This window comes from Pezoporus wallicus, unplaced genomic scaffold (genome assembly GCF_028554395.1).
Source record: "Pezoporus wallicus isolate ANWC-B61680 ecotype Strahan unplaced genomic scaffold, APGP_CSIRO_Pwel_v1 contig_1181, whole genome shotgun sequence".
NCBI classification, from domain to species: Eukaryota; Metazoa; Chordata; class Aves; order Psittaciformes; family Psittacidae; genus Pezoporus; species Pezoporus wallicus.
In genome coordinates this window covers 6,320,497-6,337,807 of record NW_026641428.1, presented here as the reverse complement: position 1 = coordinate 6,337,807, position 17,311 = coordinate 6,320,497, and the positions used below count along the sequence as shown (strand labels likewise).

Sequence of the window (17,311 nt, the reverse complement as noted above, 5' to 3'; positions counted from 1 at the left end):
CCTCTGCTGAAGGCTGTGGGTTTGCACAGCTGAAATGGATTAAATTTGAGTGAACAGCTCCTGTCGATCCTGCTCAGGCTGGATTTGAATTCTCAGCACACACAGCTTGCATCCGAGAGGCAAAGTAGTACTTGCAAGTGAGAAACTTCTGTATTCCTAGATGAGGCAATCTGGTTATCCTGGCTATGCTGGGCAAGGTTTGCAGAGTACTTACTAACTTCTGTTTTGAATATCTGTTTTCCGGTTAAAAATGCAAGCTGTATGAATGAGTTACACTGGGCACGATGTTGTCTTTTCAATTAAATGCTTTTAGGTCTGAAATTTACAGTCCTGGACAGCAAAAAAATGACAGCAGGTGGGATAGCTGGAATTTCTCGCATAAAAGCATTTTGAGGGTAATTCCCGAGTTTTGCTCTCTTCGTGCTCGCTGGCATTTCGAGTGGGAATTTTCATCTCACTTCAAAGCAAACTCATGTTTCTCTCAGGACCGCTGGTCCTTCCCTGTAACCAAGCAGGAGCAGCCGAGGCCGAAGAGGCACAGGCCGACCCTGATGGGGGAGCACCCCGGGGGCTGTTTCCCACCGAGAATCCCCTCAGAGAGGGGAGCGCTCCGGGACGGCTGCCCGAGGGACGAGCCGAGCTCTGCCGGTGCCGTCGTACGCGCGAGGGCACTACTGCCCGGGCCGCCCCGGGCTGGGGGACGGCGCTTCCCTTTGTGCCCCGGCGGGCCGGCCGCGTTGCCATGGGAACCGTCCCGCCGGCTGCGGCGGGATGAAGGCGGGTCGTGTGGCGGCGCAAGATGGCTCCCCGAGGCGGCGGGCCGCAGCGTGAGCAGGGCCGGGAGGGGCGGGAGCGGGGAGCTCCCCGCCGCTGCCGCGCGTCCCCAGCCATCCTTCCTCCTCTCCCCACCCACCGGCCCTGCCCTCCCCTACCTTGCCTTCCCCTCCCCTGCGCCGCGGGCTGCGGCCGCGCCGCTCCGCTCCGCCCCGCGGCAGCAAGTGGCAGCGGCCGCCGGTGCCGCGGGGCGCGCTGACAGCCCCGCGCCCAACTTGTGTTGCAGGCGCGCCCCGCCGCTGATGCGAGAGCTGCCGTGCCAATGCCAGCCCCGCGCCGCCCGGACTGCCTCCGCCGCCCCCCGGGCCCGCCCCGCTGCCGCCGCCGCGATGGCTCTGACCTTGTTCGGTGAGTAACCGTCGTCTCAGCCTGGCGGGTGCGGGGCTGCCGGCCCCCATTGTCTGCCGCACGGCAGCGCCTGGGCGTGGGCGCCGGCCCGGAGGGCTGCCGCAGGCCGGGCCCCGGCAGCGGCCCTGGGGGATAACGCGCCCCGGGCTGGGCTGCCGCGGTGCCCGGTCGGGCTGTGAGCCGGAGTGATGGGCAAATAAAAGTTACGGTGTCCTCCGCAAGCCCCGCTCGCCCGATGAGGTGCGCGGGAAAGCCTTGGGACTCCCGCTCTCCTGGGAGAGAGCGCCGGGCTACCGGATTAATCGCCCGTGAGGGTTAGATGCGTTCGTGTAATCGCGTTTAATAGCACAGATCCCTGAAAGGACGGTTTCGGGGGGCTGGAGTGTTACTGTGGTTGCTCCGCAGCCCGAGACAGTGCAGTGGGAACCAGCGTGTGAAAACTGTAGTTGTAACTGTTGAACATGTGGGCTCTCTTAAGTAAGGCTATTTAGCTTGCTTACGCTTAATATGCTGAATTTTACAGTAGGGAAAAAGAAAAAGCTACAAACTGCATCTGGCAACATTAGATAAATGGAACAATGCAAAGGAAAACAGAAATTGACATGACTAACATCAGTACAGAATTGACAGGATAATAAGGGATACTTCTTCTCATAAGAAGCTTGCGCACCACAAGTGATTTCTAGTGGATAGGTTTAAGTGATGATATGAAGTCTGTTGTGTTTAGACTGTGAGTTTTACTTCCCGTGTAAACAAATGATTTGTTTTCATTCATCTTGTCATTCTTAGGCTTGTATGTTTCTTAAAAGGATAAAAAGGTTTTCATGGTGATTTCTTAAAACTTGACACCTGTTATATTATTGTGGAATATTAAGCCCCATCTAAAAACAAACTTAAGCACGTGCTGTGAGGTAGTTCTCCATAGATAAAATCTGTGTGGTATTTGATTCAGCTACAATGCTGTTATTTATATTTCCTGCCTGAGTTTTTCAGGATGCAAAAGGTGGTAAATCATAGTTCACAGTGCAGTAAACTGCCTGTCATTGTAGGCCTGAGCTTATTACTGAGTTCATGTGAACCCTGCTCTTCTGGAGGAATTGGTGCAAGTACAAGGGCCCGTTTTCAGGCGGGCACCAAGCTCTCTAATTTACCAGCACAAGTGAAAGTAAAGAGAGTGCAATTGACTGTTGTAAAATACACTGCTGTGCATTCTACGTTGTATCATTGTAACTTCTTGTTAAAAGGTGTAGGTTGTTACACAGGTAATATTGTAGTTGTCCCTTACCACAGATCAAATTTTTTGGCTACTGAAAATACACGTTTCCCATGCTGAGTACTTGATGTGTGGTTACAATATTTGGCTGCAAAAGTTAAGAATATTTTAATTTCAGCTTTCAAATAAAGTGGCATTCCTTAGGTACCTGTTGTGGTACCTGTTGTTGTGGGCTTTGTTGTTGTTGTGTGATTCCTTTTGTGGTGAGTTATGTTTTGTTGGTTTTCTGTTTTGTTTGTTAGATTTTTGGGTTTTGGCTTTGTTTTTTTTTTTTTAAGCTTATGTGACTCTTTTTTTAATTCACATGTATTTTATCTACTTACTGACATTTCCTATTAATATAAATTTGCATTACACAGTAAATTGAATTAGATGGTTTTGTGTGCTATCATGTCTCTTACAGTAAATGACATTGATACATGTAAAAGATAATGAGCAAAGAGAAGATAGAGTGGCGTACCCTGCTGTGTGTAGGTTTTAAACAATACCCTGCCAAGGGTAAAACCTCTAGATTTCACCCTTTTAAGAGAACACAAAGTGACAATAAAACAATGCAACAAATAAGGCTAATGTGTATCGACAAATGAATGTGGTGCCTTTTATAACTGTGAAAGCTGTAGAGTACATCTTGAACTATAAATCCAAGAGTGCGAGTGGGACTTGTGTGAATGCAGAAAACATGCAGTATGTTTGCAGATGAGGCTTTGATTAACTTATGGTTGAGTTAGCCCAGCTTACTGTGCTGCTGTGTCCCCTCTGAGCTGAGCTGGCTTGCCACACTTTGTCTCTTGGCATATAACAAAGAAGGAACACAATATGCTTCCTCTGAACTTCAGGAGCAGCCTTCAGCCTTTATCTTGAATTCTGCCTGCCTGAATTGGATGGTTGAATTTTAAGTTACTGCACTGCAGCTGACCCATAGTAACTCGGTAAAAATGTAACTCACAAAAGAATGTTTTTTAATTTGTTTCAATGTAAACCCTACTGAAGCGATATCAGCAAATCTGGGGAAAGGCAGAATAAATGTGCTTGAATTAGTGTTATCTGTTTTGAGGGATTAAGCAGCTGTAATTGTACTATTTTAAGTTCACACCGATCTTAGACCAGTAAAACTGTCTTGAGCAAACAAGTCCTGAGGGAAGTGTTTGCTTTGGTTCTGCTCATTCACATAAATTCTAGGCTCAATATTGCTGGTTTTTTGTTTTTTTTTTTTTTATAACCCATAATAGTATATCACACTGACCCAAATTCAGATTTCACATGTTCTGGGGCTGCTTCTAATAGGATGTGCTATAAAGTGTGTAAAACTTGAGATACATTGACATGTTAGCTTCAGGGGAAAATCCACCAAGTTTGCTGGGTCCCTTTCAGTTAATATGTGTATGTGTGTGAGCACAGCAGGAGAGATGAGGGGAATGGGAAATATCATAACATGCTTTCTCCATGCTCTTGGTAATGTTTTATGGCTATTTTGGTGCATAGTCCAAAGACTACTAAAATGGGACAGGACTAGATATCTAGGTAATATTGTTGTGGATTCTGTAATAAAGTAAACAAGTGGTTGTCGAGCAGTTGAAAGGTGAGGTATGCCTTATTTCTTCTACTTAGCAGAATGGTTGTGAGTTGTTCCCATTCCTGTTGGAGGTTGCTCTTCACTGCTGTCCTTGGGGCAGCACCATGTAGCCACTGGAGCACTAGCTGCAGTTTGCACCTTTGAGGTGGCACCTTGAGGCTCTTTGGAAAGTTGGTTGGAGAAAAGAGCTTCTGGTGTATCAACAGTGCTTCTGCCACAGAAAAAGGCTGTTAGTCTTGGACTGTATGTGCCTTCTGACTTCTTATTCCTTTTCACTTACAGTGTATTGTCCAGGTTGTGATGCAACATTAAAGCAAAAGGAGGAAAATTTTAAGACTCTTCGCTTTCTCAGTCTTAGCTATTTTAAAATACACTCCCAGTCATGACCTTCTAAGTTATCCTGTGCTTACTGTTGGCTCTATGGAAGGTGGTAGGGGGCTGCCCATGTTCCCACAGAGCAGTGGTACAGCTGATGAGTCCAGGTGTGGTGCTGGTTGTGAGAGAGAGGAGGTTAGCTGCTCCACAGAGATGGAGAAGGAGAGCAGCCTCTGTGGGAAGCAATCAGAGATGGGAAAGTGTGGAAGTTGTTGGCTGAAAATGTACCTCTGTTACCTACTAATCACATTGGCTACTTCAGGCAAAAGTGTCATCCCAATAGGGTTCATAGTTACACAAAGCTACGGTGGCAGAAATGACCACCGGTAGTCACCTACATATGCGATGACTTTTTGTTGGACCAGTGCAAATAAGGTTTCACCAGCACATTGAAGTTGTGTCCCAGTGGCCAAGCAGGTTTGATCTAACAGAGGAAAGCAAATCCTGTACTACGACCACATCGGTAGAAGACTGGAAGAGAGTCAAGATATCTGAGAAGGGAGGGGGGGGGAGGGGGGGGGATAATGCTGCCTGATCCTGTTTGTTTCAAATAATAGATGCAATATATTTGATATCCATATTCATGAATTGCCTACCAAGAGTTGGTGGGGATTTTAAAAACGTCTTTGTCCACAAAACAGTGGACTGTTTGTCCACAAAAACAAAAGACTTTCACACCTGATGTGTATGAATGTCTGGAACTTGAGTAGATGTCCAGTTCTGGTGCTGGTTTTCACCATTGAGCAGAATCAAGTTCCCTTAAAAAAGATTGTAGTGATTACAGGTGTAGCCTCCTTTTTCTTTCTAATTCTTCCTGCCTGCTACAGCAGCTGGAATGGCCTCTAAGCCAATGTGCTTCTCTACCATTACAGCACAAAGGCCAGTGGCTTCATGCCCAGCCTTCATGGAGCTGGGTTTATGGTTTATGCAGGAAGAAGCTAAGGGATACCCACCAGTTCTGATCTGCTGAATTCCTGTGAGGGATAGCAGCTTTGCAGAGACAGGAAGAGCAATCAGTTATATTTCTATGGTTAGACTTCCTAAAGCCCATCTGTTAACCCTAAGCAGTGCTATCTTGCAGTGACATGGCTGAGGTGTGTGCTGTCATTTCACTTGGATGACTCAAGTATGGGAAAGATAATAAACAATGCAGAGGAAAAAGGAGGGGAAGTGCTAAGTTATCCTATTGCTGCCACTGTTTGCTTGTATCTTTGAATGTTCTGAGAAGTGTTTAAAGAAAGTCATCATTGTACTTTGAAAGAAAAAGATTCATGTTATGTTTCAGTGCTAATGAGTTGTCCTTATGTTTTATGAATTCCCTTTCTGTTCAGTTGTTTGCTCATCAGCCCTTGTGTGTGAACAAAGGAAGACATTTCAAAATGGCCCAGAGAGATCTTCATAGGCATTAGTTATTCATGCTCTTGCCTTCTTGCTCAGCACCTGCCAGTGGATGAAAACTCACCCTCCTGAATATTGGTGATTAAGAAATGAGAAGTGAAGCAATTCTCTTTCAATTTTTGAAGTGCTTGCACTCTGATGAGTGGCTACAGATGAATGGGATTAGGGACAGACCTGTAATCAGCATGATAGATACGGTTATTTAAGAAGATGATGAACAAGGGCAGGTTTTGGAGAAATTTACAGGGAAAATATCAGAAGAAAAGAAACAAGCAATACATTGCTATAGGCAGGGAGGGTACATCAAAGAAATCAATTTTATCTCCATTTCAGGTGTCCATACATTCCTGAAAGAGCACACGATTAATTTGCCCTCCCATCAGAATTCCTTTCCACAGCTGTCAGCTCTGGTGTCATACTGCACAGAACTAGTTTTCTATGAATCTGTTTACTACTATGGGTATGAAGCAAGCCTTTTGAAGTAAGTTCTTCCATACTTGAAATGCTAATTAACAAATTAGTATTTTAAGTTCTATGCATATGTGATTACTGTTCTCCATGCAAACTGTACTCTCTTGCAGCTGTTTCAGAAGGTAGGATATGCTTATGTTGGTGCAAGCACACATTTTCTAATGTGACAGTCTTAACGAGAGAAATCAATTCATTGTTCTCTAAATAAATGTTTTGCTTGTTAAGGGGAGGCTTTTAGAGTGCTTGGTTAGCTTAGTCCAAGGTGCATAGAAAGTAAACATTCCTCTAAAAGAATGTCTCACAACAGGTAGTGCCTGCAGATTCTCTTCAGGATAGGAAATACTCAGAAATTCATCTGCTTCTCTCTTTTCTTATGTGCAGAGCCTTCTAACGAACAGGAGCTGCACAGATCACCTGCAATTCAAGTTGTTCTCCTCAGTGTTCCTATACGTTGCCCTGAACTACACTTAAAACTTGTGGCTAGCTCTGATGGTGAAAGTTTACTGGCAGAGCTCCTTAACTATGGAGACAGTTTGTGCCAGAAAAACATTCCTTGAACCTGTTCCTTAACTGAAGTAGGTAATGGCAGTTTATTCATGGACTTGGGGCATTTACAGTAGGGGTTTTGTCTGTATAGGGAGCATAAATGTGGAATGCTATAGAAATGGTACCCATCACTGATGCATCTTATGCTCTTGAAGTGGTTTTCAAAGTTAATATGTACCCTATGTTGCATTGCCTATGCTAGATCTTTTTCACCAGTAAAGCAGTGAATTCAGAGTGATCTTTTTAACTTGCTGACAATAGATGCTTTTGAAGTGTTTAGCCCTTGCTTAAAATACTTGGGCTTCATTCATACTGACTGACAGGCTAATTTTAAAAGAGATTTAAGCAATTCAGCATATAGTCGCCATCTGGAACTTCAAGTAGTCTAATTAGACAAAACAATATAGGGATATTAGTGCAGTCTTTGGGGCTTTTTAACAAAATTTAAAAATGAAGGTGATTTTTTAAAAATGGAAACCATGTCAGAGAAACTAGGTCTTCTGACTTGTGTATCTAGGAGGTAAAGTGGCCAAATGCTGAGAATCCTAAGATTATTTTCTCCTAGGTACCATGTTAACCTTATGTAATTTATCGAACCTAATGAAGCAAATGAGGAGAGCAACCTTGAAAAGGTTTTGCTGGCAGTGCAATCTCAGGAAAAAATTGAAAGGAAAATGTGCATAGGACCTGGGAAAAGAAGATGGATCTATTAACTAGTAAATTGGTATCAATTGATCAAAATATCAGTGAAGTGACACTAACACTTAAAACAAGGATGAAAAAATTTCAGTGGCGGCTTCAGAACTCGGCACTTACAGGTGTGCTTCATGCAGTGGCTGATATAAAATTGTGGAGTGTTATTAATTGTGAATATTATATAAGAACCTTAATAATCAGAGGTTTGAGGATAGCTGCTGAAGCTGGGAAGGGCTGGTCCAATTGTGTGCACAGGTAGTGAACTAAGATGTGGTTTGGGAATTTTATCCAAAGAAATTCTATTGTGATACCAGCAACTCATGCATACTGTTCAACAAATGCCTCCTTTTCCTCTTTGACATCAAGTGGCCCACTGGGAAGTGGAGACAGTCTGTATAGCGCACATTCTTATCCGACAGTGTTGAAGTGAAGTACACTCTGAATTGGAGGATCCAGGGAGAGTTCCCAAGCTTTGCTGATGCACATTTCATATCAGCCAAGTACTGATGTTTCAGATGTAAATCTGGTGGGTTTTCTTCTATTTGTTTTGGACTTGGCTGATCCTTTCTGCCTTGTTGGGTTTGGGGACTTTATTCTCTTACTGTCTCTCTCCAAGAGTTCTTAACTGGTTTTAGATGTACTAGATTTCCATGTGGTAGAAAGCATGTCTCAGTGTCAAGAAAAGAATGTGTTTACATACAGTGGCAGTATCATAGTTATGACTTGAATACTACTTTAGCCAGTAAAAGCATAAACCTAATACGAGCCTTTCGGAAGACTTATTTTTTTCCAGCTAAATGCACATTAATCAGGATCCTCCAAGAGTGTAGGCATAGGTAACTGCTCTGTGCAGTCTAGAAGTTAACTGCATTGTTAATGATTCTTTTTCCTCTTTTTGAACTTGGGGTTTAGCATCTGCATCTCAGGCTATTTAGCTGCTCCACCTTGTGGACAGAGATTCTACAGTTCTGCAGAAACGAGTCTTTAGGCAAAACGAGACAAAATAGGCCCAAGACCTGAGCCAAGGGCCCTTTTGTACTTATTAACAGAATATGAGGTGCTTCTTGCTTCCTCATAAAATCATGCACTGGTTTGATTGCCCTATCAGTGGGGTGGATTGTTTCTGCTTTGTTACATCTTCATAAATTAATAACCCTCAAGAATTTGCTTTTTTGAGCCTGTCTTGAAACAAAAAAAAGTATAATTTAAAGTCATTGAAATATTTGGTCTTCTAAAGCATTTAACTGTACAGCTGGGACTTTGTAACTGCATGGCATATGGGCCTCAAGCGTCCTCACTGGCCAGACCCAAAAAGGTGCTGGGAAGAGTTCCTGCAGTTTTCCAGGCTGTTCCTGAGGGTTTAGGTGTATTTTGAAGTAGGGGGTCAGTGTCCCAGTTCTAGTCAGCAGGAAGAGGGTTGATCCACATCCCATTGGGAAGCCAGTAGTATTTGCTGTGTGTGCAATACCCCCTGTGAATGTGGAAGAGCTGTTTGAAGCCTGACATTTCCAGCACTCAAAATGCTTGTTCATCCTCTGTCTGAATGAAAACCCTGACATTTCTGAAGTGATTCTGTGACTTTGTCAGCAGTTCTGTGATAAGCATCATGGAGAGACTGTCAGGGCTGGTTAGCTTTTGGTTAAAATCTTGTTCAATGCCGATAGAATGTGATAATGTGGTCTGTTTTTTCACATGACCAAATCTTAGTCCTCTGGTAATGGACCACTGTTGAAGTTGCAAGCTACATCTTGCTGCTTGCAGTGAGCAGGTAACTGTGCTTTTGATCCCCGTTATCTCTGTAATGAGGCCCACTGTCACGTCCATCTTTGTTGCAAGTGGCAGGATCTGGCTTTATTGAATACATACATGGCTGGGGCTGGATGTTCCTGGTGCTGATGTGAGGTAGTGGTTGTCTTTCTGCTGCAATCCTCTTCCCTATCTCTGTCTCCTTTCTTCTCTTGATGCAAATGTACCTGCTTATAGGTGGCCTTGTCATTTAAGAAGCTGAAATAAAAACAGTTTCTGACCTTGATCAGAAACTGCATGCCTTGGGCAGCTTGCTTGTGGGAAATTTCTACTCCAAAAGTAAAAGTAAAACACTGATTTCTAAATACTCGAATTGTTTTGTTGCCTGCTGTTTGGTGTGCTACCGTGGCTAGCACAACCACAACTGCAGCCATTTAAATTGTATAGCAAGTACAATAGAGCATCGTGTACCGAAGTCTTTGTGTACTGCTTCAGCAATGGAGGAGGAGGTATAGAATCATTCCTTGTCAGAGTAAATGGGTGGAAAATGGAGCAATAGTGCGGCTTTTAAAAAGAAAGTCAGTGCTTTAGTGTAGTACCTAACTGTTCCTTGCTCTTGCATTGGCAGGGTACATGACAGCTCCTCAATGCTGAATTAGTACCTGATATGTATACAAGCCAGAGCAGACTATAAAAGTTGCTGGTAATTATTTGCTAGGGCCAGTCTTCCATATATTTTCCTTTGCCATTTATGGATTCCATATGAATTTAGACACAGTGCTTCAGTGCAATCTCGGATCATTTTTCATTAAAACCAAAACAAACTAGCCCACAAAAAAAAGCCCCAAACAGGATATAGTTCTTCCTTGCCTCTGCCTTACTGGCTGAATATGCATGCACAGATACATCCTTCCAATAAAGGAAGCACAACTTTGACAGAGCAATTAATTTTACTGTTCCTTTTCATTTTTTTTAAAGAGTATATTTATAAATGGGGCTTGAAAGCACTGAAAAAAGCTTCACTGGTTTAATAGAAGCAGAGAAGTATTTCAAAGTAAAATAATGGTTCTTCTTTGTGGGAAGAAGACATTATGAAACTTTGTGTTCAATATTATTTTAATACCAAAATTGACATGGTAAAGGAATTATGTCAGGTACTTTTTTACTGAGAAATAACATTTATAGTACAATACGGTAAATATTTGCAAGTATGTAAAAGAAAATTGCTATCCCCAAAACAAGAGAAGGAGTGGAAACTTATCGCAGCATTTCCAGAGGTGAGCTTGTGTGTGTATAGCTGTGCTATAAACTGGATTTTTGATCTGTCACATCCTAGAGCTCTCTCTGTGTCTGTGTGTGTTTTTCTGTGCTGTCAGTTGCCGTGACAGGGTTCTTTTTATAAAGTCAGAGGAGAGCTGAAGACACCAAAAGAGCGGTTACCTAGAGAGGCAATGCTGGCTGGAGGAATTAATGGGTTGACGAGACTTGCGAATAGAGATACTAATCTTCAATCTGCAGGATGATCTCATTTATGTGGACCTCTCTTTCTCTTGCCAGCAACTGTTCCTATTTTCTGTTTAGAGATGTCATTCTGTAGGGCAAAATCTGCTTTTCACTTGTGGACATTTCTTATGGGATGTCGGTTCCAGAAAGGATGCGTCAATATCCCAGAAATACAGCTAGTAATTGTTGAAAAGCTCCTGTTTAACACAGTGCCAAGATAAAGTGACAGGTAATATACCCAAGTTTCCATTATTTGTGGACCAATTTGTCTTTCTTCTGATCAGTGGAAAAAAGAAGGAAGAACTTCAAAACAGAGACAAGAAAAAACATCTGATTAAATTTCCTGGAGGGGGAAAGAAACACGTGGAGTTAACCTCCAAGTCCTTTTCTGAGTATCCCTGAGCATTGATCGTATCGAGCTTTCCAGCCAGCTTTCCCATTCCCACTGGGCGTTGACAGACTTTTATGTTCAGTTCTCCTTTCAGTGGCCTGTTCCCAACTCCCTGCTGCACTTTCATCCTCCCAAATGCAGAGGGAGCTGAGGACAAAGGGCGGTCCATGCAGAAAACCTCTCGGTGCTTGCATTGCTGCTAAACCACCTTCAAGAGTGGCAACTGGAGAATGATTTTTGGGGATAAAGCTATAGTTCAGGGAAAGGCATCCCACAACATTACATCTATTTCCCTTTCTGCAACCCTGCCAATAATGTGTTTTAGAAGTTTCCTTCATTACACCAGAAAAAGTGATCATGGTTCCAGGCAAGAGTACTTTACTTGGTAAACTGTCCTCCTTCCAGCCATGAGTGTTGATGTATTGCATCTGGTCTGGAAATAAGGATGTAAATACAAGCCATATTTTTGCATGAGCAATGCTGTGTGTTATTGATGACTGTTTTAGAAAATGAAAAATCTGTTTGTAATAAGAATCGTAATAGGTTTGTTATAGCTCTGATGGTCTAAGAATTTAAATGGGTGAAGTTTGGGGAAAGAGAGGCAACAGCATCCATTACACCATCTGACACAGAGAGAGAGACATGTTTTGGAACATGTGAGTCCATCTTGAGGCCAGCTATAACAGCAGTCAGAAATCAGATCTGTTCTTAATTTTCTCTGTGTGACTCTGATTTTTAGCCTGGGCTGCTAATGGGTGGTTTTGTTTGTTTTGTTTTGTTTTCCCCCAGGAGGCTAATAAATGCACAGCAGCTATCTTGGTCTAAAATGCAAGGGAAGACAAGTTCTCAGCAGAATTTTACTAATGGATAGGGAGGCAGGGTCAGTGTTGTGCTATTTTGTGGTTCAAGTGGTTCAGCTTTTGGTAAAACCACAAGGCTCTGTTTAAAAGTGGATTTTAGAGCAGGAAAGTGAATGTTTGTTCATTATCTCAGGGATGTGTGTGGAAAAAAAAAAAATCAAAGCAACCAAGTGACTGCTGATATGTCTCCCATTCAGCAAACTGGGGCATTATGCGATGGTTGTGTTTCAAAAGTGCCTGAAAGCTTGTCCGTTATTCAGGGTCAATGTTGACTGGGTGGACTTCTTATTCAGGGGAGGTGCTTAATTTACAGCTAGAAGACACTTTTATACCGTATCATATTGTTCTTTTTCATTATTGTGGTGACTGTTCAGAATATTTGTGTCATCAAGCTCCAATCAATATTCCCTGTTGGATATGTTAGAGAAGTCAAGACAAAAACGTGTTTTTGTGAATGCCTTGAGGCTGTGGCTATTACGGTTGTCACTAGCTTGAAGTTGCAGTAAAACCAATGTGCCCTTATTGGTATTATTAATGTTTGGAAGCAGGGAAACAAGTGATGGGAAATGAGCTCAGTCTCTGTACAGGCAGACTTTTGAAATAGGAGACAAAGAAGGATTTGTGAAAACAAAAAATAGGAAAGAAAATGTCAAAAGATGAATATTTTCTCTTGTATTACCCCTTGCCATGGCTGGAATGTGAGCAGTGTTATAGCAATAACCTCACAGGTATTCCTCCAGACTTCCAAGACAATTTCACTGACCATGATCAAAACAGTGTCTGTAGTGAAAAGCAGTCTGCATTCAAACCAGGGAAGTTTGATTATAGCGTTCAACCTTCTGTTACCTGATGATACTCTGAAGTGCTCCAAGACTTTACTGTACTGGTATGGAAGGTACCTGGACAAATTATCTGTCAAATGTAAAAGATGCTCTTCATCCAATAAAGGCATATTTCTGCCAGTTTTGGACTTGCAAAATTAGTTTGCAGAAGATCTTTCCAATAACCATTAGGGAGGATGAGAAACTCATTGATCCCAGCACTTTGGGACTGCAGCTAGACACAGTCAATTTTGTCACAGAGTTAAAAAAAGAGTAGTTTATAGGCTGTTTTTCTTTGAAATAGGTAAATTAAAGAGGCATATTTGATTTTGACAACATTTTCAGTTAGAAGTTTGCTGCGTAAACCACACATTTCAGGATACCTATGAGTTGGTAGAGCTACCGTAACTTCTGTAGCTGTGTAAATCATAGGGTTACAGACAGCTGCTGGCTTGACTCTGTTGTACTTAGAGCTAACCCGCAGAGCCATGTCAGGTAACAGTTTCTATCGTGTTTGTTCTTTTTTGGAAGACAAGGATGATCATCATCAGCACATCAAAAGTGCTGAAAATTGACTGCAGCCTGTTTGGAGGCTGGGATACCCCACTGGACCCTGAGAGCAGCATTCAGTTCTGTCTTTATTAAATGCCCACAAGGTGGCACTTGTCATCTTTTTACCTCTCTGAAGTCTAAATTTTTACACTGCAGCAACACTAAGAAATGATTTTAGAGGCTTTGAAACTTTTCTTAAACAGTAAGCTAACAGTACTTTTGTGGGAGAGGTATTTCCCACCCTTCATTAAACTAAAGACAAAGAGGACAACAGCTGTGTTTTGCTTGTTTTATCGTTGCATATGTGAAAATGCTAGCTTAAAATTAAATTACTGTTTTTTGTTATAAAAGATTTTAATTTTTTTATTTGTCATCACTCATGTAGTTATATGCAACTATTTATCTGGCAAAAAGAAGGGAAAATGAACATCTGCTTTGGTTAAATGAAAATCTAGAAACAGATTGTTTGCAACGTGATCTAATCACTTAAAAGATGAGTTCGTTTAAGAGGAGCAGTGCTTGTGATAAGCAAAATATTACTCATTAAAATTTCCCCATCATTCATAAAGAGGCAGTAATAGTAGACCTGCTATTAAAAGCACTGAACTCTAGCTGTTTCCAATGGGGCTCTTATTCAACCCCATTAGAAGCTTTACCACAGAATTTATTGCTTCCAGATCAGATGTCTCTACAAGGGATGGTAGTGTGATCTTTTTCCTCTTTCCCTCTTAAGACTGATGCAGTTATTCAGGTCATGCCCTTATTTAAGCCCGTTTTGCTGAGAGTGCTTTCTTGTCTCCCACTTGGTCACATCAGAGAAATGGCAGTAGCCGTTGTAGCTTTCTGGGGCATAGTTCACACTAGCTTTCTATTAATCATTTTTATTCCAGTAATAATCAGAAACCTAATTGTACTTGTTTGGAGTGGTAAAAAGGAGGAAAAAAAGTGAGGATGAAAGAGCAGAAAGTTTTATACCATTAAAAAATTCCTGAGGCATGGTGTGTGTGATGTAGTGCTGTCCTGCAGCCACAAGGATGCTTTCATTGTCAGTGCCTGTTTTCACTGGTTTGTATGTTCCCCTTAGATTGTATTGCTTGTTGTCTTCCTACTTGGGAATGCCTTTGGAAAATATGACAAAAATACATTCAGCTGTTTTCTTGTTTAAATAATTCAAGCAGTTTAATTTTAAAGGTCCAAGGCTGACCATGTGCATGTGGTTTTATGGCATTATGGAGTGTAAGCTACCTCTGCCAAAGATCAAGGCAAAGGAGTAAAACTGTGTATGAAGAGTTGTCGCTGGTGACTGATCCCTCTGCCCTGTGAATGGATGGCTCTAGTGGCAGAGCAACTTTCTTCTGTGCCAGCTTCTCTGGGGCTGGCCTGGGAGCAATGGGATTGAGCAGTTGAGCAGGCTACTTGTAACCTACCTGTGAGTTGCCATCCGCTGCCAGGAGACAAACAATGTAAGCTGGTGGTAGCTCCTTTTTGGACCTAGAGGTCATTTGTCTTTGTGATCAGACTGGGCTTAAGTTTAACACTTAGCAGCTACCCCAGTCCAGTTCTGCAGTAGTTGTATTGGCAGTACAGCAGGCTCAGAGCAGGGGAGCCTCCACTGGGAGACCTAGGGGTCCACACACAGCCAGGATGCATGATAAACTCTTATATCTACCTCCATGTTCAAGTGGACACCTGTCTGGCATCTTTTCTCCACCTGGAGAAGATGCAGAACATAGATGGTGGTTTATTTGGAAGCTTTTGCACTAAAGCTCCTTACAGTAATGGTGCCTGCCTGCCTGAGGAAGAGCCTTGACATGTCTGAAAGTTTTCAGAGTTTTTTTCTTAATTCAAAGGAAATCATGTGCCAAGGATAACATTGAAGTAGCATCAAAGACTCAACAGTCATCACTGCTGAGTGTCATACCGTATGTTGTATATTTGGGAATTGAGAGAAAACGTGGTGCTCACTGCCTGGGGTGTTCTCAGCCCTGAAGGGATCTTCCCATAAACAAAGGAAATTCTGTAGCTCCCTAGTTGTGAAATGCTACATGTTTTCCATGTGGGCCCAGGCTATGTGTGCCGTTGGATTCTGATCATTAATGTCCTTGTTTTTAGAGAACAGCATTACTTTTTGATTAATGTTATTTATTTAGTCACTTTTAAACCCCAACATTTTTTGTGAAGTAACAATTTAATAGCTTTTATTGAAGAGAAAGGGAATATACCAAAAAGTTGTCTGACATCTCTTTAAGGTGTGCGGTAACCCATACAAGGTATTTTGGTCAGAAATAATTTGTTTCCCTGTGCTTTAGAAAGGCAAGGAGAGGACAAAATTGAACCAGAGGATCATTTCCCTTTTTATATTCTTGTGGAGGACCCAAATGCTGAAGAAGTGTTCATTCCCAAGAAAACATTTCATGCAAGGCAAGAAAGGTTGACCACAGCTTTCTCTTTTGTTTACCGAGCACTGGCTGAAATGAACTTCTCTGCAGCCTTTGCTGGCACTGTGTGTGGTACCCTGCTTACCAGGACAGGGTTGGGTTGGTTTTCAAAGGACCTTGTGTGACAGGCAGGCAGCCATGCACTGTGCTTGCTTCTTTGCATCAGGACTCTGCCTCTGCCTGCCGCCCCGTTACAGACTGTCAGCATTACATTGCAGACTTAACTTACTGTCTGCTGGTAGCAAAAGCATAGAATAAGGGTGGAAAGAGGCTTTGTGGAAAAAAAAATGTAGATCCCTAGGTCTCATCTAGGAGTGATAAAGGACCTTTCTTGAGTGCCCTGCCTTCAAGCAATAGACAGGGATATTTTGGCTGTTCTCTGCACCCTCTGCTCTGCTGCCTGCTCTCTAGAAGCTGCCTGCCACCATCTTCCCCTCCTCCTGCTGCCAGCTGCACAGGGGCTTCTGCAAAATGCTTCCAGAGCTGCTGGGTGCTGCCATAGCCAGTGATCAGTGTCTCATATTTAGCCTGAAAGCACGGTGTTGTAGCCCATCTGTTTTATAACTGCTGCCGAGGGCGGTGGCTGTATTCATCCTTTAATTACCTCAATGCTGTTTGAATTTTATTTTGGTTGGAATGCATAAAAGCCCTAACTGCTAGGGCCTGCTTGGCTCCTGCTTAAAACATTTCGTGATGGTTTGAGCTTAATTTCTGAAATGCTGTTGGCACTCTTACTCTGAAAAACAGAGATGAAATGTCATTTTCTGTTCAGTTGCACTGTTTTTGTAGCTTGAGAGTCTCACCAGCAAATAAATTATGTCTTTGTAAGTTGAGTGATTTTTATCCTTTGGGCATAGAGAAGGTGCTAATAAGGAAGATTTTGAGCCTGAGGAAGAATTTTCTAGAAGTTGATTTTTGGACACAAAAAGAGGTCTGTTGTATGGGTCAGCAAATGGCCACATCCGCTTGCTGTGCATCTCCCCAGGAGTTAAATTTTGACACATGCTGCTGCCAAACAAAGCAAGATTAGCATCTTAAAATGCATGCTAATACTTACTGGTTAGTGCCTAGGCTGAAGCTTACAGAAGAATGTTTGATACTTTATTGTGTCTCCTCATATTTATGACTTGCACCATTCTTTAGCCCTAAATCAGTTCAGAAAACAAGAAATTATATTTTCCTCTCCTGATCATATTGATGTTTGGTTTGCATGGCTAGGGACTGGCCTTTTCCACAAGGTTCCCCATCTGAAGCCTCACCTGTGTTCTATAGGGATATTGCCAAATAAAATCAAAGTTTGGGGCAAGAGCTGCTGTGTCAGCAGATAGCTGATTACTTCTTCCCAGACAGTGATAAACTGATCTACAGGATGATGTTACAGATGACCATGCTGCAGGGAATAACATACAGTAGAAGAAAAATAAAACTGAATTTTCTACAGGAAACCTCCCAGTAAGTCCTAAATTGCTTTATGGGGTTACAATGC

General features: G+C 42.5%; 1 protein-coding gene across 2 annotated transcripts in view; it reads left to right on the top strand.

Moving 5' to 3' along the window:
- The first annotated feature begins 726 nt into the window (after positions 1-726).
- CHN1 (chimerin 1) overlaps positions 727-17,311 on the top strand; it is a 103,594-nt gene continuing 87,009 nt past the window's right edge. Inside the window, exons 1-2 of one of the 2 annotated variants that reach the window (XM_057423632.1) lie at positions 727-827; positions 1,061-1,182. In XM_057423632.1, coding sequence (XP_057279615.1) covers positions 772-827; positions 1,061-1,182 — 178 coding nt within the window. In that variant the 5' untranslated portion in view covers positions 727-771. The remainder of the gene's footprint in view (positions 828-1,060; positions 1,183-17,311) is intronic. The other variant, XM_057423631.1, reaches the window with a different exon arrangement.